At 35.9% G+C, this 18990-nt stretch overlaps 1 protein-coding gene across 1 annotated transcript in view; it reads right to left on the bottom strand.

Annotated features, from left to right (window-relative positions):
• The window catches only part of METTL15 (methyltransferase like 15), a 188632-nt gene that overhangs the window by 20899 nt on the left and 148743 nt on the right, over positions 1-18990 (bottom strand). Inside the window, exon 5 of the mRNA XM_047071890.1 lies at positions 14907-15085. Coding sequence (XP_046927846.1) covers positions 14907-15085 — 179 coding nt within the window. The remainder of the gene's footprint in view (positions 1-14906; positions 15086-18990) is intronic.

Below are 18990 nucleotides of genomic sequence, written 5' to 3'. Positions count from 1 at the left end.
CTTATTGCCTGCCGTCCCCCCCCCCCCCCCACACACACACTGAGGCACAAAAAGATTAAATAACTTGTCAAAAATCACACATCCCTTAAGTAGCAAAACCAGGATATGAATGCAGTTCTGTCTTACTTGAAAGCCTATATTCTTCCTGCTATACCACACTGCCACAAGGAAAATAAAAGATAGACAAAATGCTATGATAGTTTAAATCAAAGACTCTATCCAACTCAGGAGATCAGAGATGCAATCATGAAAAAATGGCATTTATGCTGGGTCTTAAGAGTGTAGATGTTTTCAACCAGTGGAAATGTTTTCAACCAGTAGAGATAGAAGGAGAATTTTGTTGTTTTGTTTATTTGTTGTTGTTTTTCCAGGTAGAGGATATAGCATGATCAAAGATATAAGCCAGGAAAGTACAAGTCATGTTTGGGGAAAAAGGACAGAACAATTAGGTAAGAATATAGGAGGATGATGAGAGAGAAGCATGAAAACTATGGCTCAGGCCAGAGAATGGACCCAAATATGGCAAACTTATGGGATAAAATGCAGCAGCAATGAAGAGCTAATGAAAGTTTTTGAACAAGTAAATTCAATGATTAGTAAAACTGCAATGCCTTAGGGGATTGGTTGGATGTTAATGAATAGAGCAAAACCCACTCCAATTAAGATAACAAAATAATAAAGGATACGTAGGGATCACAAAAAGCCAACTATAGGAAATACCATTAGACTTTATGGGAATTGGAAACCTATCCAACAAGCATTCTTTCCACACTTGTGTTTGTGTGTGCATTTGTGTGTGTGTGCATGTGTGAACATCTCTTCCATTTACTGGATGTCTGTTCTTTCTGCAAACTTATTTCCTTCACTCTGCTCATGGTTCCCAGTTCTCTTAACTGTGATTTTCACCTTGCTCTGGACTGACAGAGAGTCAAATCTAGTCTCAATTCTACACTCCCAGTACCTTATAATTATAGTTTCTGGGTTTGGTGGCTCACATTTTGAGAAAAGTATCTAATTTATATGACCTAATCAGTTGCTTCTTGGGTGACCTGGTATCAACATGGCTGCCTAGGTGCACTGTTTCTTAATCAGGTATCAGGAACTGGTAGGAGTCTGGGAAATCCTAAAGGAAGAGAGTGTGGGCTGGGCAGACACTTGTAACAAATGGATTTAAGGGGAGAGAGTGAAAGCAGGTAAACCTCTAAGGAGGCTCTTGTAATAATCTACACAGGAAATAACAGTAGTGGTGGTAGGTATGGAAAAGAGAACTTAACCAAAAGCCACAATCAGAGCAGAATTTAATAAATGATCAATGGGAAAATGTGTGTGGGGTGTGTGTGTCAGAAAATGATGCAAAGCTATCTTTGAAGTTTCCATACCAGAGACTAGGAAAATGCCTGATGTAGTTTCATAAGACATTAGAGACTGGGGGTTTAATATACCTTCCCTTTATGAGAAAATAAAATTGCGACCAGAGAGACAAAATGACTTAAGTAACAGTCAATTAGTAGTAGAGTAGGAATTAAGACTTGTGGAGATTGGACTTGGCCAGGAAGTGGTGATAAAAATTTGGACCTTGGGTGGGGTAGAAGAAATGGTGCTGCAAGATTTCCAAGAAAATAGGCAAGAACACTATTCCATGGGAAGTGTTAGAGATACAAAAGGAAAGATACCTGTGTTAGTAAAGTGAAGATATAAGAGTAACAGAATTGGGCACTGAATAAGAGAGAAGTAGAAGCTGGTCAGGACTAGGGCTAGTCATGGTCAGGTAGGTATAGAATGTATAAGAAATCAAGTTAGCTGGGAACCAAGAACACTGAAAAGAAGGCTTACTAGTCACCAGTGGTAGTGTGAGTCGGAAGCCAGATTGACATGGTCAGTCAGCCAACTGGCAGCAATTGAATGGAATCCAGGTATTAACATATGCACAACAAACCCAGGAAGAGAAGATGGTTTTGGTGTAGAAAATTATGAAATTGCCACATTACACATTTTGAGATTGGGGTGTTGGCAAGAAATTCAGGTGGAGATGCCCTGTAGACCACTGGAAATATGGGAGTGGACCTCGTAAATGTGATCCTAGCCAGAGGCATATCTGTCTGTCTATCAAATGACCTGCTAAAAGTGATATTCTAGAGAGAAGAGAAGATGTCTCAGTGTAGCCTTATTTTGGTGGGGGTGGGGGGGAAGGAAGAGAAGATCTCAAAATAAGGCTATTAGTCTTGGACAGTAGAGTGGTTTGATTGCCACTGGAGATTTGGGAAAACTATAAATTTTATCATGCTTTGGTAGCATATTAGAACTGTTATACCGCAGTTACACAGCAACTCTTTCAACAAAAGACTACTGAAAAAGACACAAATTACAGGGTCCATTTTGTTTACCTAGGTAGATGAATTAAAGGGGAAAAAACCTCACCACTCGTCATGGCCTCCTTCTTTAAAGAACAACTCCTGCTTTACAGCATTATTTGAATAATTGCAATCCTGAGGAGGACTCTATGGACTGACTGGAACTAAGTAGTTCCTTAAGCTTTAGTCACCGTGCTAGTGCCACGTAATTCCAGTGGCAGGCATTTTAAATGGAACTAGTGTAAAATTCTGCCAAACAAGGAGATGCTAGGGATAACTATGGTCCAAATTAAGTCCTTTAGTTTAGGGAACTTGAATACCAGGCCAAGAGAAAGAAAGATGAGATGATGAGAAAAGAAGGAAAAAGAAACAATTGGCAAAAGAAGCAAAAACTAAAACACACAGTAAAAGATTACTTAAGTAGGAGCCATGAGACAGTAAAAACAAGAAAGATATGAGTAAGCAGAAACTAGTAATCCTGGAAAAAAGTTAGTAGTAGAGAAGATCCAAACAAAAATAATAATAATTTACTCGAGAAAAGAAGTTTCCTGTTGAGGCTGCAACACAATCGTTGAGTTGCAAAACTGTGTAGCATCCTGAACAACCTTTGAGTTGTCTTCCAGTCTTTCAGAGATCTGTGTAGCTCAGATAACTGTCTTTCTTAATAACATGAATAGCCTTATAATAATTCCTTCTTATTATGACATATACCTTATAATAACCGTTTATCACTTAAGTCTGCCTACATGTATCTTTGATTTCCACAACCTAAATAGCCAAACATACGTTTTGCTCATCAGGTGAACCCTAGATGGAAAAGGGGAAGGGAAAAAGGAAGAAGCAAGCATTCAATCACAACAAACAAAACAGGATTTCTAAAGGGGATGTGTGTATATGTAAAACCCTCTGAAGACCCGCTCATACTATATACATTTATGCATACAAGTGTGTGTGTGTGTGTGTGTGTGTGTGTGTGTGTGTGTGTGTGGTAAATCAATGGATGAAATAAATAGGAAGAACTGGAGATAACAGAACAAATCAGCACAAAATATGAAATAACTGTGTATATTTACTATTTAAAATGTTAAGATTTAAAATAATTGATAGAGACTATGATGAAAGAATAAGAACAAGAGTATTTTTTAAAAATAGAACTTGCAGGGATGAATAGTGAATTTAAAAATTCCACAAGTGGGTTAACAGCAGATTAACTATCTCTTTAAAAGAGACTTAGCAAATCAGTAAAGGATCTTACCCAGATTGTAACATACAGAGACAAAGACAGAGGAAATATGAGAGACGTGGTGAGGAATAAGTGCTGCCCAGGAGTCAAGAAAGTAAAGGAAACAAATATGGAAAGAAATAATGTCTGATATTTCCAGAAATAGAAATATTAAAGAAGTTTGTTTTGTTTCATTAATGATAAATAAAAACAAAGTCACAACCAAGTACATCACAATTAAACAACAATGACAGGAAAATCTTTAAAGGTAGCCAGAGAAAGAAAAAGACCAACCATAAAATAATGACAGTTAGACTTTTCATCAACTATGATAAATGTCAAGAGATGATAAAATATTACCTTCAAAGTACTGAGTGAAAATATTCATAAACCTGTTGACTTTATACTCAACTAATTATCATTCAAAAGTGAGGGCAAAATAAAGATATATTTAGACAAAGTTTGAAAATATATCACTCACTGATCTTCAGTGAAAATATCAAAATATGTACTTGGGTAAGAAGAAAACTGATCCCAGAAAGGAGTGGGGAGTATATGCTAAGGAGAAAAAAAAGTAAACATGATGCTATATGCAAATAAGCACTAACTATGAAGACTACTGTCTAAATAAGGGAAAATCACTTTTTTGTTAATTCTTAGAAGATGAAAACTTCGTATTTATCACTTATGCAATTTCATCAGTGCCTACAACAAAGTGGAGTCACAATAAATACTTGATTAAATAAATTTGTGATGTATAAATAAAATGTGTCTCATCTCAATGTTAGGTCAAATTCCCTGCTTTGCTAATGAGGAAACTGAAAATATAGAAGACTGACCCAGTATTGTGTGACATATTGAACCTGATCCACCCTTTAGAGAACAGGAAAGATATTACAATGCCAAGAAGATTATGACAGTTTCTCTTATTACTGTAGGTTTGAGTTTACTAACAATAGAAAGTGCCTATTGCTGAAGAAACTAGTTGGTTGGGAAATTTTATTATTAGCTGTCTCTTATCTCATCCATGTTCTAAACATCACAAGAACTACAAAGAAATGGACACTGATGAATTCATTCAAGAAATATTAATTAAACACCTATCATAAGCCAAATACTATATCAGGTGTTGAAGATGTAACAATGAAAAAGATATATCTAATCCTTGCTCTCAAAGAGTTAGTAGTCCAACTGATAAGAAAGTCATTAAATGAATACTCATGCATTATGAGAATGTAGGAAGTCCTACTGCTTACTGTGTACTACATGCAAATGTAAGGGGAGAATATACGTTCTCTGGTTTATAATATGGAATGAGATTCCAAGTAATCAAAAATATGTGAGGCAGTATATAGTCACATAAAGAATAAATGGGTAAAATAAATTAAAATGCAAAACTACTATATTCTTTAAGAAAAACTTTTTTTTTAATGTTTATTTATTTTTGAGAAAGACAGAGACAGAGCTTGAGCAGGGAGGGGCAGAGAGAGAGGGAGACACAGAATCTGAAGCAGGCTCCAGGCCTGTACAGAGCCCAACATGGGGCTCAAACCCACAAACTGCAAAATCGTGACCTGAACTGAAGTCAGACACTTAACCAACTGAGCAACCACCCAGGCTTCCCAAAACTGCTAATTCTTGACAAAAATAAAAAGATGGGGAAAGACACAAAACAATTACATACATAAAAGATACGAAAAATTAATATGGATTCCTTTTATTTTTAAATTCTGAGGAATATCTTTTCCAGATATTCCATAATTTCTCAACTTCACAAAACAAAAGATATAACAGAAAATAACTTGGAAGCTTTTGTGTTAGTTTTTCATTATAATTAAAGCTTGGACATCAAACCTACTCTCATTCACTATTCCCCTTCCCAGCCCTAGAAATCTAACCTTTGATCTTTATCAACCTATTAACATCTGGGGTTCTCTTTCTCTGACAGTCTTTTGGGGTGGTTTAAACATTTAAACTTTGAAAACGAAAGCAGATGCTTGTCTTCAAAATATGTTCCCAATGTATACATATAACTGCTGATGTCTGAAACCTACTCTTTGGAAAAGTGCTGCACACTGTTGATCCTCTCAGTACTTTTAGGGTGAAGTAAAGACAGGTAATTGTACCTACCATGTAGATGAGATCTGAATCACGTTAGTCTCAAAAACAGGATGGTAGTACAAATAAGAAGACTGCTTTATCTTAATTCTTAAATTGAGAGCTCTTGTAAATATCTAGCACCAAATTCTTAAAACTTCTGAATAACTAGTTACAGGAACAAATAATCTTTCTTCTTCTTCTTCTTCTTTTTTCTAATCAATAAAGATAAGGACAAGATGGCCAGGCTATTTATATACATCTTTGCAAAATTAATACCAATGTGAAAACTACTATATGCAGAACATACAATACCAGCAGATCACTTTAATTTTCACCTGTAGAAGTACACAAATTATAACATAAGAAATGGGATAAGAAATAAGTAAAGGGATGCGTTTCTCTTCTCTTGTTCCATAAAAGCAGTTTGAAATTCAGCCATAATCATTAAGACTTAGAGGACTTGATTATGCTGAATTATTGTTCTAAAAATCTAACCCAACTCAACGTCACATTTAGGATAGTGGATACCAAGATAATGGGGGGAATTTTAGGGATTTGGAATTCCACTGGGTTTTGGGATTGGACTCTGAATTGCCTATCTTGCACTCCCTTCAGCCCTTTGAAATCCTACCTGCTATTTGTTCATTCCTTTTTTTCTTCTGCGATTACTGAGTATCTACTGTGTGCCATGCACTTTTCTATAGATAGCTATCACTTCTCCCCCTAAAGACTCAACTCAAAGGTCTCCTTTCTGTAACTTCTACTTAACCCTTCTCCACAATAAATTAAACCCTCTCACTACATCAAAATCAACTTCTCCCTTCTCTGGGTTCCCATACCTTTTCATTCATGACTCTACTCTATACAGCACTTATCACAGGGTGACAGAGTGAGCTGCTTTTATGACTCTCTCCCATATGAGAGATGTGAGATCCTGGAAGACTGAGCTGTCAGCATCCTCCAGCAACAGTTCACACTGTACCTTAATTATGAGAAAGGGATCTAGCGTCCTAAATAAGAGCACAGAGTCTATAGTGAGATTACTTCTAATTCCAGCTCCATGTGACAAGAGACAAGTTACCTAGACTCTGTGCTTCAGTTTACTCATATATAAAATGGGGATAAAAACAGTACCCACCTTGTAGGTTATTGAGGATTGATTTAATACATGAAAATAATTTAGGATAGTGTCTTATATTTGCTCAATAAGTGTTAGCTAGCATTCATCATAATCATCACCATCGTCATCATCATCATTATCATCATCATCAAATTAGGCTTGGGCCACCATTACTTGAGATTAGGGCAATCTCTGCTCCCCACGTGATACTTCAAACTGAGAATGGCCAGGTTTTTAGAAGGAAAAAAGATTTTTCAGGTTTCTTTCTTTCTTTCTTTCTTTCTTTCTTTCTTTCTTTCTTTCCATATTTCATTTTTTTGTGAGTTGGGCTTCTTGTACAGAATGTCTCTTGGAAAGATTACTTATTAAAATAAGAAATAAGTTTACTTATGAAATGTCATTTGATAATTTAGTTGGCATGAAGTTACCATACTAATGTACACAGTGTATAACAGACTGAACTCAAGAGATTTAAATGACAGAATAACTGCCTTATCATAGGCGGTGACAATGACAACTGTAACTCACTGGCAAGCCATCCAAATTTGACTGTAGGTTTGACCATACTACAGAGTGACAGATCGACCAGAGAGTGACAATTGAACTCTCTGACATCTTCATTTATTTCATAATCATGGCAATGTTAGTATACAGAGTGCTTTTGGGGGAAGATGGAGGAAGTAACATGCAAGTTATTAAAACAATAAAAGGATGGCAAACTGGTCTAATTAATTTCATCAGGAAAAAGTTGCACTAAAATTTGATGGCAATGACTACTTCTTAACGAATGCTGCACTTCATTTATTTTGTATTTTGGATGTTTCTCTCCAGATTAACAAAGCTTTGTTGGAAAAATATAATGATTTCAGATACAAGCAGAGGCATAAGCTATTAATGCTACTGTGGAAAGATATACCTTCTATGCCAGTGCAGGAAAAAAAAAAAAAAAAAAAAAGATTCTTCTTTTTTCTAAAAGTCACATAATCCCTAAGGGAAGAAAAGCTTGGAATGAAGCAATTAGCCTATCACAAATCACACAGTTTGGCTGTGGACAGGTATTCATTGGTATAAGATCACAGTCATAGTTCTGACTAGTGTGTACTTATTTGTTCCCTGGATCTTCTCAGGTCTGGATAGAGAGAAGTAGAAAATGCTTATAGTTGTATATACACTTTACAATTCACAGAGAACTTTCTTACATACCACCATCTCATTTATTGGTCATAGCAAGAATTAGTTATTCTTCTTTTCCAGATGAGGAAATAAGGATCAGAGAAGAGAAGTGATTTACTCAAGTTCACAGAGCACATAAATAGCAGAATCAGACAAAGAACTTGAGAATTTTTGATTCCATGTCCTAGGGAGTCTCATCTATTCCTCAAGCTGTTTTAATTTATACTGAGTACTTGGATGCTTAGGTCTCCCCCCTCTTCAGTGTGAAGGGGAGAGTACAATTGATTCTCAGTAACACCTAACAACTTATACTTTTTCCCCTGAATTTTCATTTTACCTTGGCTGGGAATGTACACATCTTTTTATTGATTTATTTGTTCAACAAGCATTCATTAAGATCTGGCCATGTACCCAGTTCATGAGTCAGAATAAAGGTTACATAGAAGTTTCAGTCAGGGAATAAAGTCTATATATTTAATCAACAAGAATCAAACAAATCTAAGAAACCTACCCCCTCCGTTTTACCATTCAAAAATTGATATTGTATGCCTTCTGTCACTTTTTGATTATCAGTGCATTGATTATATATTTTGTGAATTTGAATCTAAATTCCAATGATCTGAAAAGCATACTTTGATTTTGGCATGTGCTTGGAAACTGAGTGAATTTCAATATTACAAAACATAGTTACATTATGAACAAAATAACAAATGGTCATAATCATCAATATTATTCACTTCCATTTCAAGATGAGAAAGAAAAGGCCTAGAACTGTTCGAGTCTACACAGGAAGCAAGCAGAACCAGGACTTGAACTAAACTCTCTTTGTTAAACTGAATTTAATAATTAAGTTTCCCTTGATGTATCCAGAGAATGGAAAGAACAATGGAATATGGAATAAAATATGGACAGCCTTTTGAGACAATATTCAGAGAGGTATGTCTAGAAACAATCCCATTTTTTAAGCCTCTGTAAATCAAATATACACAAATTCTGCAAAATCTAGACCACAGCCATGTTTTTTAAAAAATTAAGTACATAAATCTTTTTCCTGGGGAGCTGGAGGGATTATTATATGTATCATTTCCCATTATTAAAGATTCTTAATTAATAAAAATATTTTATTAGTGTTATTTTTCTTACCAGCACCTCTAAAGAATATGGGAAGAAAAATATCATTTCAGCCTAAAGATGAATAAACTAAAATACTGGGTAGGCAGTGTGTTTGTCTAATTTACCTGAGTACTTTAGTGTTAATGTTATTAGTGCATATTGGTGTGGGAGAGATTCAGTTTATGGTCTACAAGACTGAACACCAATTTTTTACTAACATTGATGTTATTTCACTGAATACCAACTGTATAAAAGCAGAACCTTCCTGGATCTATGTGATTTTCTTTATTTGATAAATTAACCTTGAAAAAGCATTTACCAAATGCCTTCCAAGGGCCAAAACTATGATAAGTGCTGGGGACACCCTGATGAGTAAAAGAGTCACAGCAGTGCCCTCACAGTGCTTAGTATCTGGAGCAGCGCCATCCAATAGAAATATAATGCAATCTACATATGTGATTTAAAAATTTCTACAGCCACGTTAAAAAAGTAAAAAGAAACAGGTACAGTTAATTTTAATACTGTATGTAACTCGATAATTTCTAAAATGTTACCATTTCAACATAGAATGAACATATAAATTTTTGAGATACATTAAATTCTTTTTTCAAACTAAGGTGTGTATTTTACATATATGACCTCTCAATTAGGAGCAGCCGCATTTCAAGAATTCCAAAGACACATGTGGCTACTGGCAAGTGTACTAGATAGTATAGGTCTAGGGGAGAAGTTAAATAGAAAGCAATAAGAACAGTGTCAGTGCTTCGGCAGGGAAATTCAGTACTATGGGGAGCATGTGGGAGAACACCTCAACTAACTAATCTGTGTAGAGCTGGAAAAACCTTCCTGGAGGAAGTGACACTTTTAACTAAAGCTCAAAAGGATGAGCTGGCATTAACCACAGGAGAGGATAGGGGTTGGGCACTCTAGTGTTAATGTTAATAATATCCAAGGCCTGTAAGAGTAGAGGGACTGTGGTGTGCCGGAAAGACACGACCATCAGGACTCTAGCATGGCTGGAACGGAGATTACTATGGAGAAGCAACAGAGATGAAAACAAAAAGGTAGAAACCGGTCCATGAAAAGCTTTGCAAGCCATGTAAAGGAATTTGGACTTTATTCTAAGGAATTCATCCTTTCTAAAGACTTAAGACCTCTATTTATGGAACTAGCAACTTCAGACTGAAATGTGCTCCTCTTCACTGAAATACAAGGGGGGAGTAAGATAGATGGAGATGAAAAGGCTAAAATGCAAGATGACCACTTATTAGAGGTAATGAAGAATTTGGCTCTACATTAAATTAGTCCCTCAGGCCATTTTCAAGTCTTAAATTTCATAAATCCAATTTTTCAGCTATAACTGCATTAGAATAGAAACTATGCTTAACAAAATGTGACTTGTTATTTATAAATTATTTTTGGAGGGAACACTATCTAACATGTGTGACATATTAACATTGAAATTTCTGCCTTGCTCTGGAAAGCAGTGTGGAGGTTCCTCAGAAAATTAAAAATAGACCTACCCTATGACCCAGCAATAGCACTGCTAGGAATTTACCCAAGGGATACAGGAGTACTGATGCATAGGGGCACTTGTACCCCAATGTTTATAGCACCACTCTCAACAATAGCCAAATTGTGGAAAGAGCCTAAATGTCCATCAACTGATGAATGGATAAAGAAATTGTGGTATATATACACAATGGAATACTATGTGGCAATGAGAAAAAATGAAATATGGCCTTTTGTAGCAACGTGGATGGAACTGGAGAGTGTGATGCTAAGTGAAATAAGCCATACAGAGAAAGACAGATACCATATGGTTTCACTCTTATGTGGATCCTGAGAAACTTAACAGGAACCCATGGGGGAGGGGAAGGAAAAAAAAAAAAAAAAAGAGGTTAGAGTGGGAGAGAGCCAAAGCATAAGAGACTGTTAAAAAACTGAGAACAAACTGAGGGTTGATGGGGGGTGGGAGGGAGGGGAGGGTGGGTGATGGGTATTGAGGAGGGCACCTTTTGGGATGAGCACTGGGTGTTGTATGGAAACCAATTTGTCAATAAATTTCATATAAAAAAAAAAAAGAAAAAAGAAATTTCTGCCTAGCAGTTCTGAATAGTGTGTATGAATAGTGAAGTCCCACAGGTCGTTTTTGGAATTATAAATTACTAATTTGGTAATTTACAAAGTAATCCATGGTAGTTATAAGTTTCCTGCCTCAATTTGCAGCCTTGAATCTGTCTTCTGGTGCTGATAGGATATGGAAGAGTACTGGAGTATACTCATTTGTACTAGTGAAATGCACCAGGCTCTAGGTTCTACAAATTACAACTTATTTACTTGAATTATTATATAATCCCACTAAGTATATTGTGATTACAAGTGTGGTGGTCTTCCTTGTCCTTAATGGATTATTAGCTTTTTGAAAGCAAGGGGAATGATTTATATTTCCTTCAATATATGGGTTTTACCATGTGTCAGGAACTGTGGCATATTTCCCAGAGTGCCTGGATAATCTTGAACATATTTAGCATGAATTTATTAGAACCAGAAAAGATGTCCGAATATAGTCACAGCATATTATAGCTTGACAAAATACATGTTTGTTAAATAAAGATATTGCTTAGGAGCTGTACCAGCTTGAATAGTGTCCCCCCCAAGTTTGTGTTTACCAGGAAGCTGTGAACGTGACTTTATTTCAAAATAAGGTCCTTGCAGATATAATCAAGTTGAGGACATACTCTATTAGGGTAGGCGCTAAATCCAATATGACTGGTATCTTTATACTAAAGATAAATTTGGACACAAAAAACATGTATGGGGATAGTGAGAGTGGAGGCAGAGACTCAGTGATGCATACACAAGCCAACGAACACCAGGGATTATTGGCAAGTGCCAGACACAAGGTAGCATCAAGGAGGTAGCTATTCTCCCCCAGAGCCCTGCTGATACCTTCATTTAGGACTTCTGGCCTCCAGAACTGTGAAAGAATAAATTTGTGTTATTTTAAGCCACCAAATATGTGGTACTTTGTTAATACAGCACTAGGAAATGAAACTAAGAGAGGAACCTTCCTGGGCCCTCCATTGCTTCCCATATTTCCTTCATGAATTAGCTCTCTTAAGAGACTTCTGTTTAATGGACTTGACAGATTAATCCCTTTCTCTGTTAAACTGTCTCAGCATGGTATTTTACTCTCGAATATTCCTATACAGTCCTGCTCCCACCAAAAGAGCTGTAAGCCAAGAGCACTTACTATTGCCATTAAATAATTCAATCAAATATTACATAAACTGGTGAAATATGAATGCAAAAGGAAAGGCATCTGCTGTTCCCATGAAAAGTAAATTGGAGACTTTGGAGAGTCTTAATAAAGATAAGTCATGTAAAAAATGCAATCAAATTAGATGTAGGTGAGGTAATTACGAAAGATTTAAAAAATTATGAAAATGTAGAAAATTAAGAAAATCTAGAAAATATGCTCAGATTGCTTTGTAAGTACCTTTGAACTCTAAGTTCGTTTTAATAAAAATAAAATCAGCACTTGTAGAAGGTATGCCATGGGTATGGTTTATGTAAGAATGGACTTTGTGGAACTGCAATTAGGACCTAAGCATCTCCATATATATAAATATGGATAGGTTCTATAAATTCTCCCCATGTACCAACTCTTTCTATTACCCACACAATCATAACTTCAGACTACAACAAATAAGAGGGTTTCCACTATAAGTAGAAAAACCTTGTTTACTATTACCATTTTTTAGTCACCTCTGACCCATTTTTCATTAGTACTCAGTATAATGCCTGGTATATACCAGCCTCTTCCAAAATATTTTGTGAATGAATGAGCATAAAATGCAAACTGTTTTTTTTTATGGTTTTTCCTTTTCTACAGAATTATATCATCATCAATAAAGTTGTATTATTATGGGCTGATTTGAACTATAAAAATGGACTCATTATGGGGAACTCAATCTTTTAATGGCATTTATTAAAGCCTACACATATATGAATATTCTCACTTTTACAATATCATTTGTCATAGCCCTAATACGTTTTTCACATCATAATCTTTCTGAAAGTACTTAAATTGTTTCTATTCTACATCTTGATATAATTTCTCTGTAATGCCACAGTGTTAGTACCCCAAGTTTGAAGATTAGGACCTTGAGACCAAAAAATTAATATCTTAAAGGCAAAAATACCCAGTTATGCCTCTGATTCTAGATTAGTACAGACTATCATTAATTAGGCTGTATACCTTCGAGGATACTATTGACCCTCTCAGAGTCGCAGTTTCTTCAGTTATCAGATGAGGTTTTTGGTTGGCTGACTGCCCTCAGTCCTAGTCTTCATTTTCAGCACCAGAAAATTCTGGATTTTCTTATGAATAAAAAATGTGACTTTTCACTGTCATCATTTCCATATGGGAGACAGAGAACAACACATATAGCTAGTTAAATCATGACAAAAAAGGTAAGGTAAGGTGGTAATGTTTAGTGAGTATGGGATGGAAAGAAAGGGACACAAGACAGAGCATGAATTAATGCAGCCTACTAGTACAAACTCTTTTTGGGAAACAAATACAATGGCATATTTTATGATCATCTAACCCACAAGAATTGTGCTCTTAGTTGCCTAAAGGAATCTCAGTGGTAAGTTGGAAGGGCCTTGAGGTATATATAAAGCTTAAAACATTTAAAGACTTGGTCAACTCTTTATATTTTATTATTCTAACTAAGTAAAATATAGTCTTATTAAGTTATGTCATAAAACAATTGCTATATGATCTCTAAATCTTGATCTGAATGAATTTATAATCAAGCTTTATTCCTTAAATTATAGATAATATTAAGATTAGAGGCAACCAATATCAGGTTCTTTTTACAAGTTATACAATTATTTATTTTTCTCCACTTCTTTAGCTAACTTAATTAGGTAACTTAATAGGAGCCATGGGAAAGAAATCCTAATACATTTGGTAAATAAAAATGATGTAGGGTTTCAGATGGCCCACAAGACAAAGAATGTAACATGAATTCTGTTAAATAACTGCAGGAGTTGTATTTTTGCCTTGGAAAACTTTCATCATGGAACACAGCTGTGAAACAACTTTGCCTTCAAACAGAAAGGCTATAATAAAGCGCCTCCTAGCTAGACTTAAGTTCAAGAGGTTTATGGTGGCGAACAGCAGAAAAGATGAAATGTTTCAATAAGCCCCTCAGGCTGATTTAGTTAGCATTCACAAAGTAGAATAACCTATACATCACATACCCTTTGTTAGCTGGTTGTTTAGAATAGATGTATGAGTCACTAGATTTTATTTTAGCAGTTGGGCAATGCAATTCTCCTTTTGCCCAAAATATTAAAATGCAGAAATGTGAAACTAAGAGAGGTAATGTCAGATCTTATACAGAATGCTTATCAACCACTGTGATGGATCAAGAAATTCTGCTCTCACCATTCCATGTTGCACCTTGGTAGGCACAATGATAAATTACCTCTCATGAAAAAACAATCTATTGTTCAACTAATCAGCAACTATAGTATATTTTCTTAAATTGTGTGGGGAGAGGTGCTGGGGGAGGGAAGCTTGCAGAACCAAAAGAAAGCTGATATAGAGAGAAAGATAGGCAAGATTCTATCCTGAATGATTTTAAGTACAAATGAATCCCTCTGGGAGTTTGGAGGATATGTGTATATATGTGTGTGTGTGTGTGTGTGTGTGTGTGTGTGTGTGTATATGTATATGTACACACACATACATATATTAGTGTTGTTTTTTTTTTTTCTCTGAGACACTGTTCAGAATTAATGAGGGTACCTGCAACGATGCTGGCAAGCTGCTGGGTTCTGGAGATGGGGTAGAGGCTGCGAGCCTGAACGATTGCTGAAGCGATTTTCTTGGCATGCTTCTCCTCCCCGTATGTTCTCAGGATGGAGGCAAGTGCCTGTTGATCTAAAGCGTTCACAACATCAGCTGCGGTGGGCATGTCAGGGTACCTACGCACAAGAAGAGCCAATTAGTTCGCTGACGTCAGTTTTCATTGACAAGAGGTGAGACTTCAGAGTACTGAAGTCAGGCATACACACACAGTCTAAGCATCTGAGGTTTTTCAAGTCAGAGACTGAAATCTTACACAAATGAAATAGATTTTCCATTTCAAATACCCATCATAATGGCAAGAGGGGATTGTGTGTGACATTCATCAAGGTCAAAGGCAGCAGGAAATTAAAATATTTTACTAACATTTAATTCACGAAGTTATTATTCCTTATGCAGATTTCCCCTAAGCCAAAATAATGGAAAATGTTTGGATTTAGTTTGTTGAAAATTTAAACTACCATTTGATTTTTTTTCACTATAAGAAGATACAAGATACAAGATACTGACATATTTAAATGAGCCTATATCCCAGGAACTTAACTAAATCTGAGATTATAAAGTAACCGAGTACTGATATGGGAGCACAAATTGAACTTAGAAAGTCTATACAAGAATGTACTCCCAGTCAGTTTCCCTCACAAAAAACTGAACAATCTTAATGACAATAATGTATATTACTTCAAATATTTAACGATATTGGCTTATAAACTCAGGACTAAAGTCACCATGGGGTAAAACTTAGTAATCAAGAAACAGTACTAAAGCCTAAGTACTAAACTTAGTACTTAGTACTAAACAGTACTAAAGCCTTAACAGTACTAAGCCTAAGACAATAATTTTAGGTGGTGGAGACAAAGGAAAACCTCTAGCCAAACAGAACAGATCACATAGCAGGAAACAGCATTCACTCTGTCAGACCATTGCAGTTTACTTTCCTTTAGGGAAACGTGCCAAGGAATTCTAAATGATGAACGTTCCGAGAACTTACTTATTGGTAAGACAGCTTTGTTAACAGTATTGTTACTACTCCTGTAATTAATACGTTGGATTGATTGCCAGTATCACACTGTGAGGACTTTAAGTAATAAGGATATGGTAGAGCTTTAAGGCCTAAGAGGGGGGTTGTAAAGAAACACCTGAAAATCCCTTCTTAAAAATAATAACCTGAACCTTGTTAACATATCTAGTGCCTCCAGGAGAATGGCTTGTCCCCTATTTTGTTATGATCTCTCTCTCTCTCTCGCTCTCGCTCTCGCTCTCACTGTGTGTGTGTGAGACAGAGAAAGAGAGAGAGAGAGAGAGAGAGAGAAAGCGCAACATTGCTTTCCAGATCTGCCTCATTTTTTTTAGCTGCCATGACACCCCCAGACCAATGAACATCCTGTAAGGTAGTCCTGTTTCCATCTCAATAGGCTTTGTTCTGCTAATAATAATAACAACAACAACAACAATGAGGAGGAGTCAGATCAACATAGATTAGAATACCTGACTTGCTATTCACGCTGAGTAAGACTTTTAACTTACTGAAACCTCAATTTCTAACCTGTAAAATGAAAGTAACCATGCTTTACTCATAGGATTGTTGGGAGAATTAAGGGTGCATGCAGCTGTAAAGCAGATAGTAGATTGTCTGGCACACGGAGAAGGTCAATGAATGTGCATGTCCCCTAGATCTTGCCCATTCCTAAATTTTCCCATCATCATTCTTGGCCTCATTGACAAAATCCCTGCTAGATCTTACCTAGTTGTGCATTCAACTGCCCAAAACCACTGAGCATCAAGATAAACCTTATTAATGATGGTAAATTCAGACCCAAGGGACAAAGTCCAGCTCTACCAGGATAACTCTAAGATTAGTATAGATGGACTTAGCAGTTCTTTATAATACCTTTCTACTTTTAAGTGAGACAATTAAAACAGCATTTTGCTCAAATAGAGTTCAGTGAATAATGGGCATAATTTTATTTTACTCTCATTCTAACATTGAATAGCAATGTACAAGTTTCCATTGTTCCACAAGACAAAAGGGGCAACGCTATGAAAAGCTGACAGGCTGCTAGCAGACACATCAGGGTAGGCATTCATAATGAAGAAGTCAAAATCTGCCCCACCCCCCCAACTTAACAGGTAAGAGATTTTAACGGTTCTCCAGAGATTTAAAATGACTACATTAACAGAAGGAAAATATTAACATAAGTGGAAATTTATTTATTAACTTCCAGGGAAGAATACAACTAACAACAGTTAGACCTACAAGTACTTGAAGCTGTGAACTAACTAAACTATGCTGTAAGATTCTAGTGATAAACGGAACAGGTTAAGAAAGCCTCTTGTGTCCACCTTCACCACAGATATATCAGCCTCCAGGATCTGACTGGCCATACTTTTTGGTGTGGCCTCCCTCTCCCCATGACACCACTTGGGTAAACATTGCACATATTTACCATGATTCTCCTTTTCTACGAATTCATGTGAATGAACTCCATTTTTCTGAATGCCATATACTTTCTTCAGATCTGTTAATATCTTTGATTACGTTATACAGTCTGGGCTATCTACCTGGAAGCCACCCTGCTTTCTAAGATATATTTGCTAAACTCAAATCTCATCCATTATGTATTGACTTAGAGTTTAATGTTTAAGGAAAATTTTATTTTCAGGTTCTTAGGGGAAAACCTCAAGAACCCTGATTCACAACTACAATTTGCTGAGAAGTTTTTACATTAACAATATAGGGATTTACTACCATTAACTAGAAGCTTTGTTCATTGTATTTCAGAAGGCATCCTCCTTAACAAGACATAGGAACAGCAGAAATTTGCTTGACATTTTATTACCTCTGCACAACAACCTCAATCTCCAAACATGAAAAGATATTTGACCTTTACTATTAGTCACTGCTTTTTAAAGGATTTTCATTATTTTCTTTTATGATCACATTCTTCATTCAATGAATGCCAACTTGGGAAAAAGAAGGTATAAGACTCAGAACAAAAGGTTCCAGCAAGTATGGGTCACAATCCAAGTTACTAGGTCATATCAGAACATGGGGAAAAGGCTATCTGTGAATAATTAGCATTGGACAAAGAAGTTTGTGGGAAAAGAAGTCAAAGTCAACTCAATATGAATTTGCTGACTTAAATTGGACATTAAATTTCTTATATATAGGTCCTTTGAATAGATTGTAAGAAATTTTGGAAAACCTGTTTGTCTCAGTAGAAATGTTTATGCAGGTCTAGAATTGCAGATTAGTAAGAGTAACAGAATGGTTTGCTTATTCAGATATAAGAAAATCTAACATTTCTCTTAGAAGATAAGGTTCCCAAAGGTAGGGGCCATGATACATAATTTGGCAGTGGTGGTGGGACATGAAATGAGGGAGAAAAACGTGGTTAAGCTTTGTAGGAACAGGCTGTTCAGTCCCTAAGCCAGTGTTAGGCATAGAGACAAGTGCTAATCTAAGCTTTACAAATTAATTTGGATTTAAAAGAACTTATCCTATACTTTACTAGAATGTGAGCCTCATTGTGTTCAAATGTACCTATTTGAATAATGGAATAATGGAGAACAAACTAGTATTTCCATGGTGGTGAGGAATGAACAGGAGGTGTAAAGCTGTCCTATATATAGTACTATGTGGATACAGTACCATAAACTGTAATTTCCCTGGAGAATGTTAAATAAAAGTGACTATACAAGAGACAGCACAAAACACACAATCACTGACCCCTAGAATCCTGCATTTCATGCAGGACTCAAAAGAATATGTGTTAAATAGAGTTCCTTTTACATCTCACAAGAGGCATAGTTGGGCCTGCATAAAAATGGATCCATTGTTTCAGATTCACATTAATCAATATTGTAAGCAGTCTAAAAGCCCATATTGTATCTATAAAAAAGATAATTAGTATGAAAGTTATCCTCCTCACTATTTTGTGTAAAGACAGCAATGATTTTTCTTTTAGAATCTCAAATCTAGAGAAACACTAAAGTCTATAATGAGTAGCAAACAAAACTGATT

Source organism: Lynx rufus, unplaced genomic scaffold (assembly GCF_022079265.1).
Source record: "Lynx rufus isolate CCGP_SWC_20201006 ecotype Redwood Valley unplaced genomic scaffold, mLynRuf1.p SCAF_9, whole genome shotgun sequence".
In the NCBI taxonomy this organism is placed as follows: domain Eukaryota; kingdom Metazoa; phylum Chordata; class Mammalia; order Carnivora; family Felidae; genus Lynx; species Lynx rufus.
Note: the sequence above shows the minus strand (reverse complement) of the source record. Positions and strands in the feature narration are given on the sequence as shown.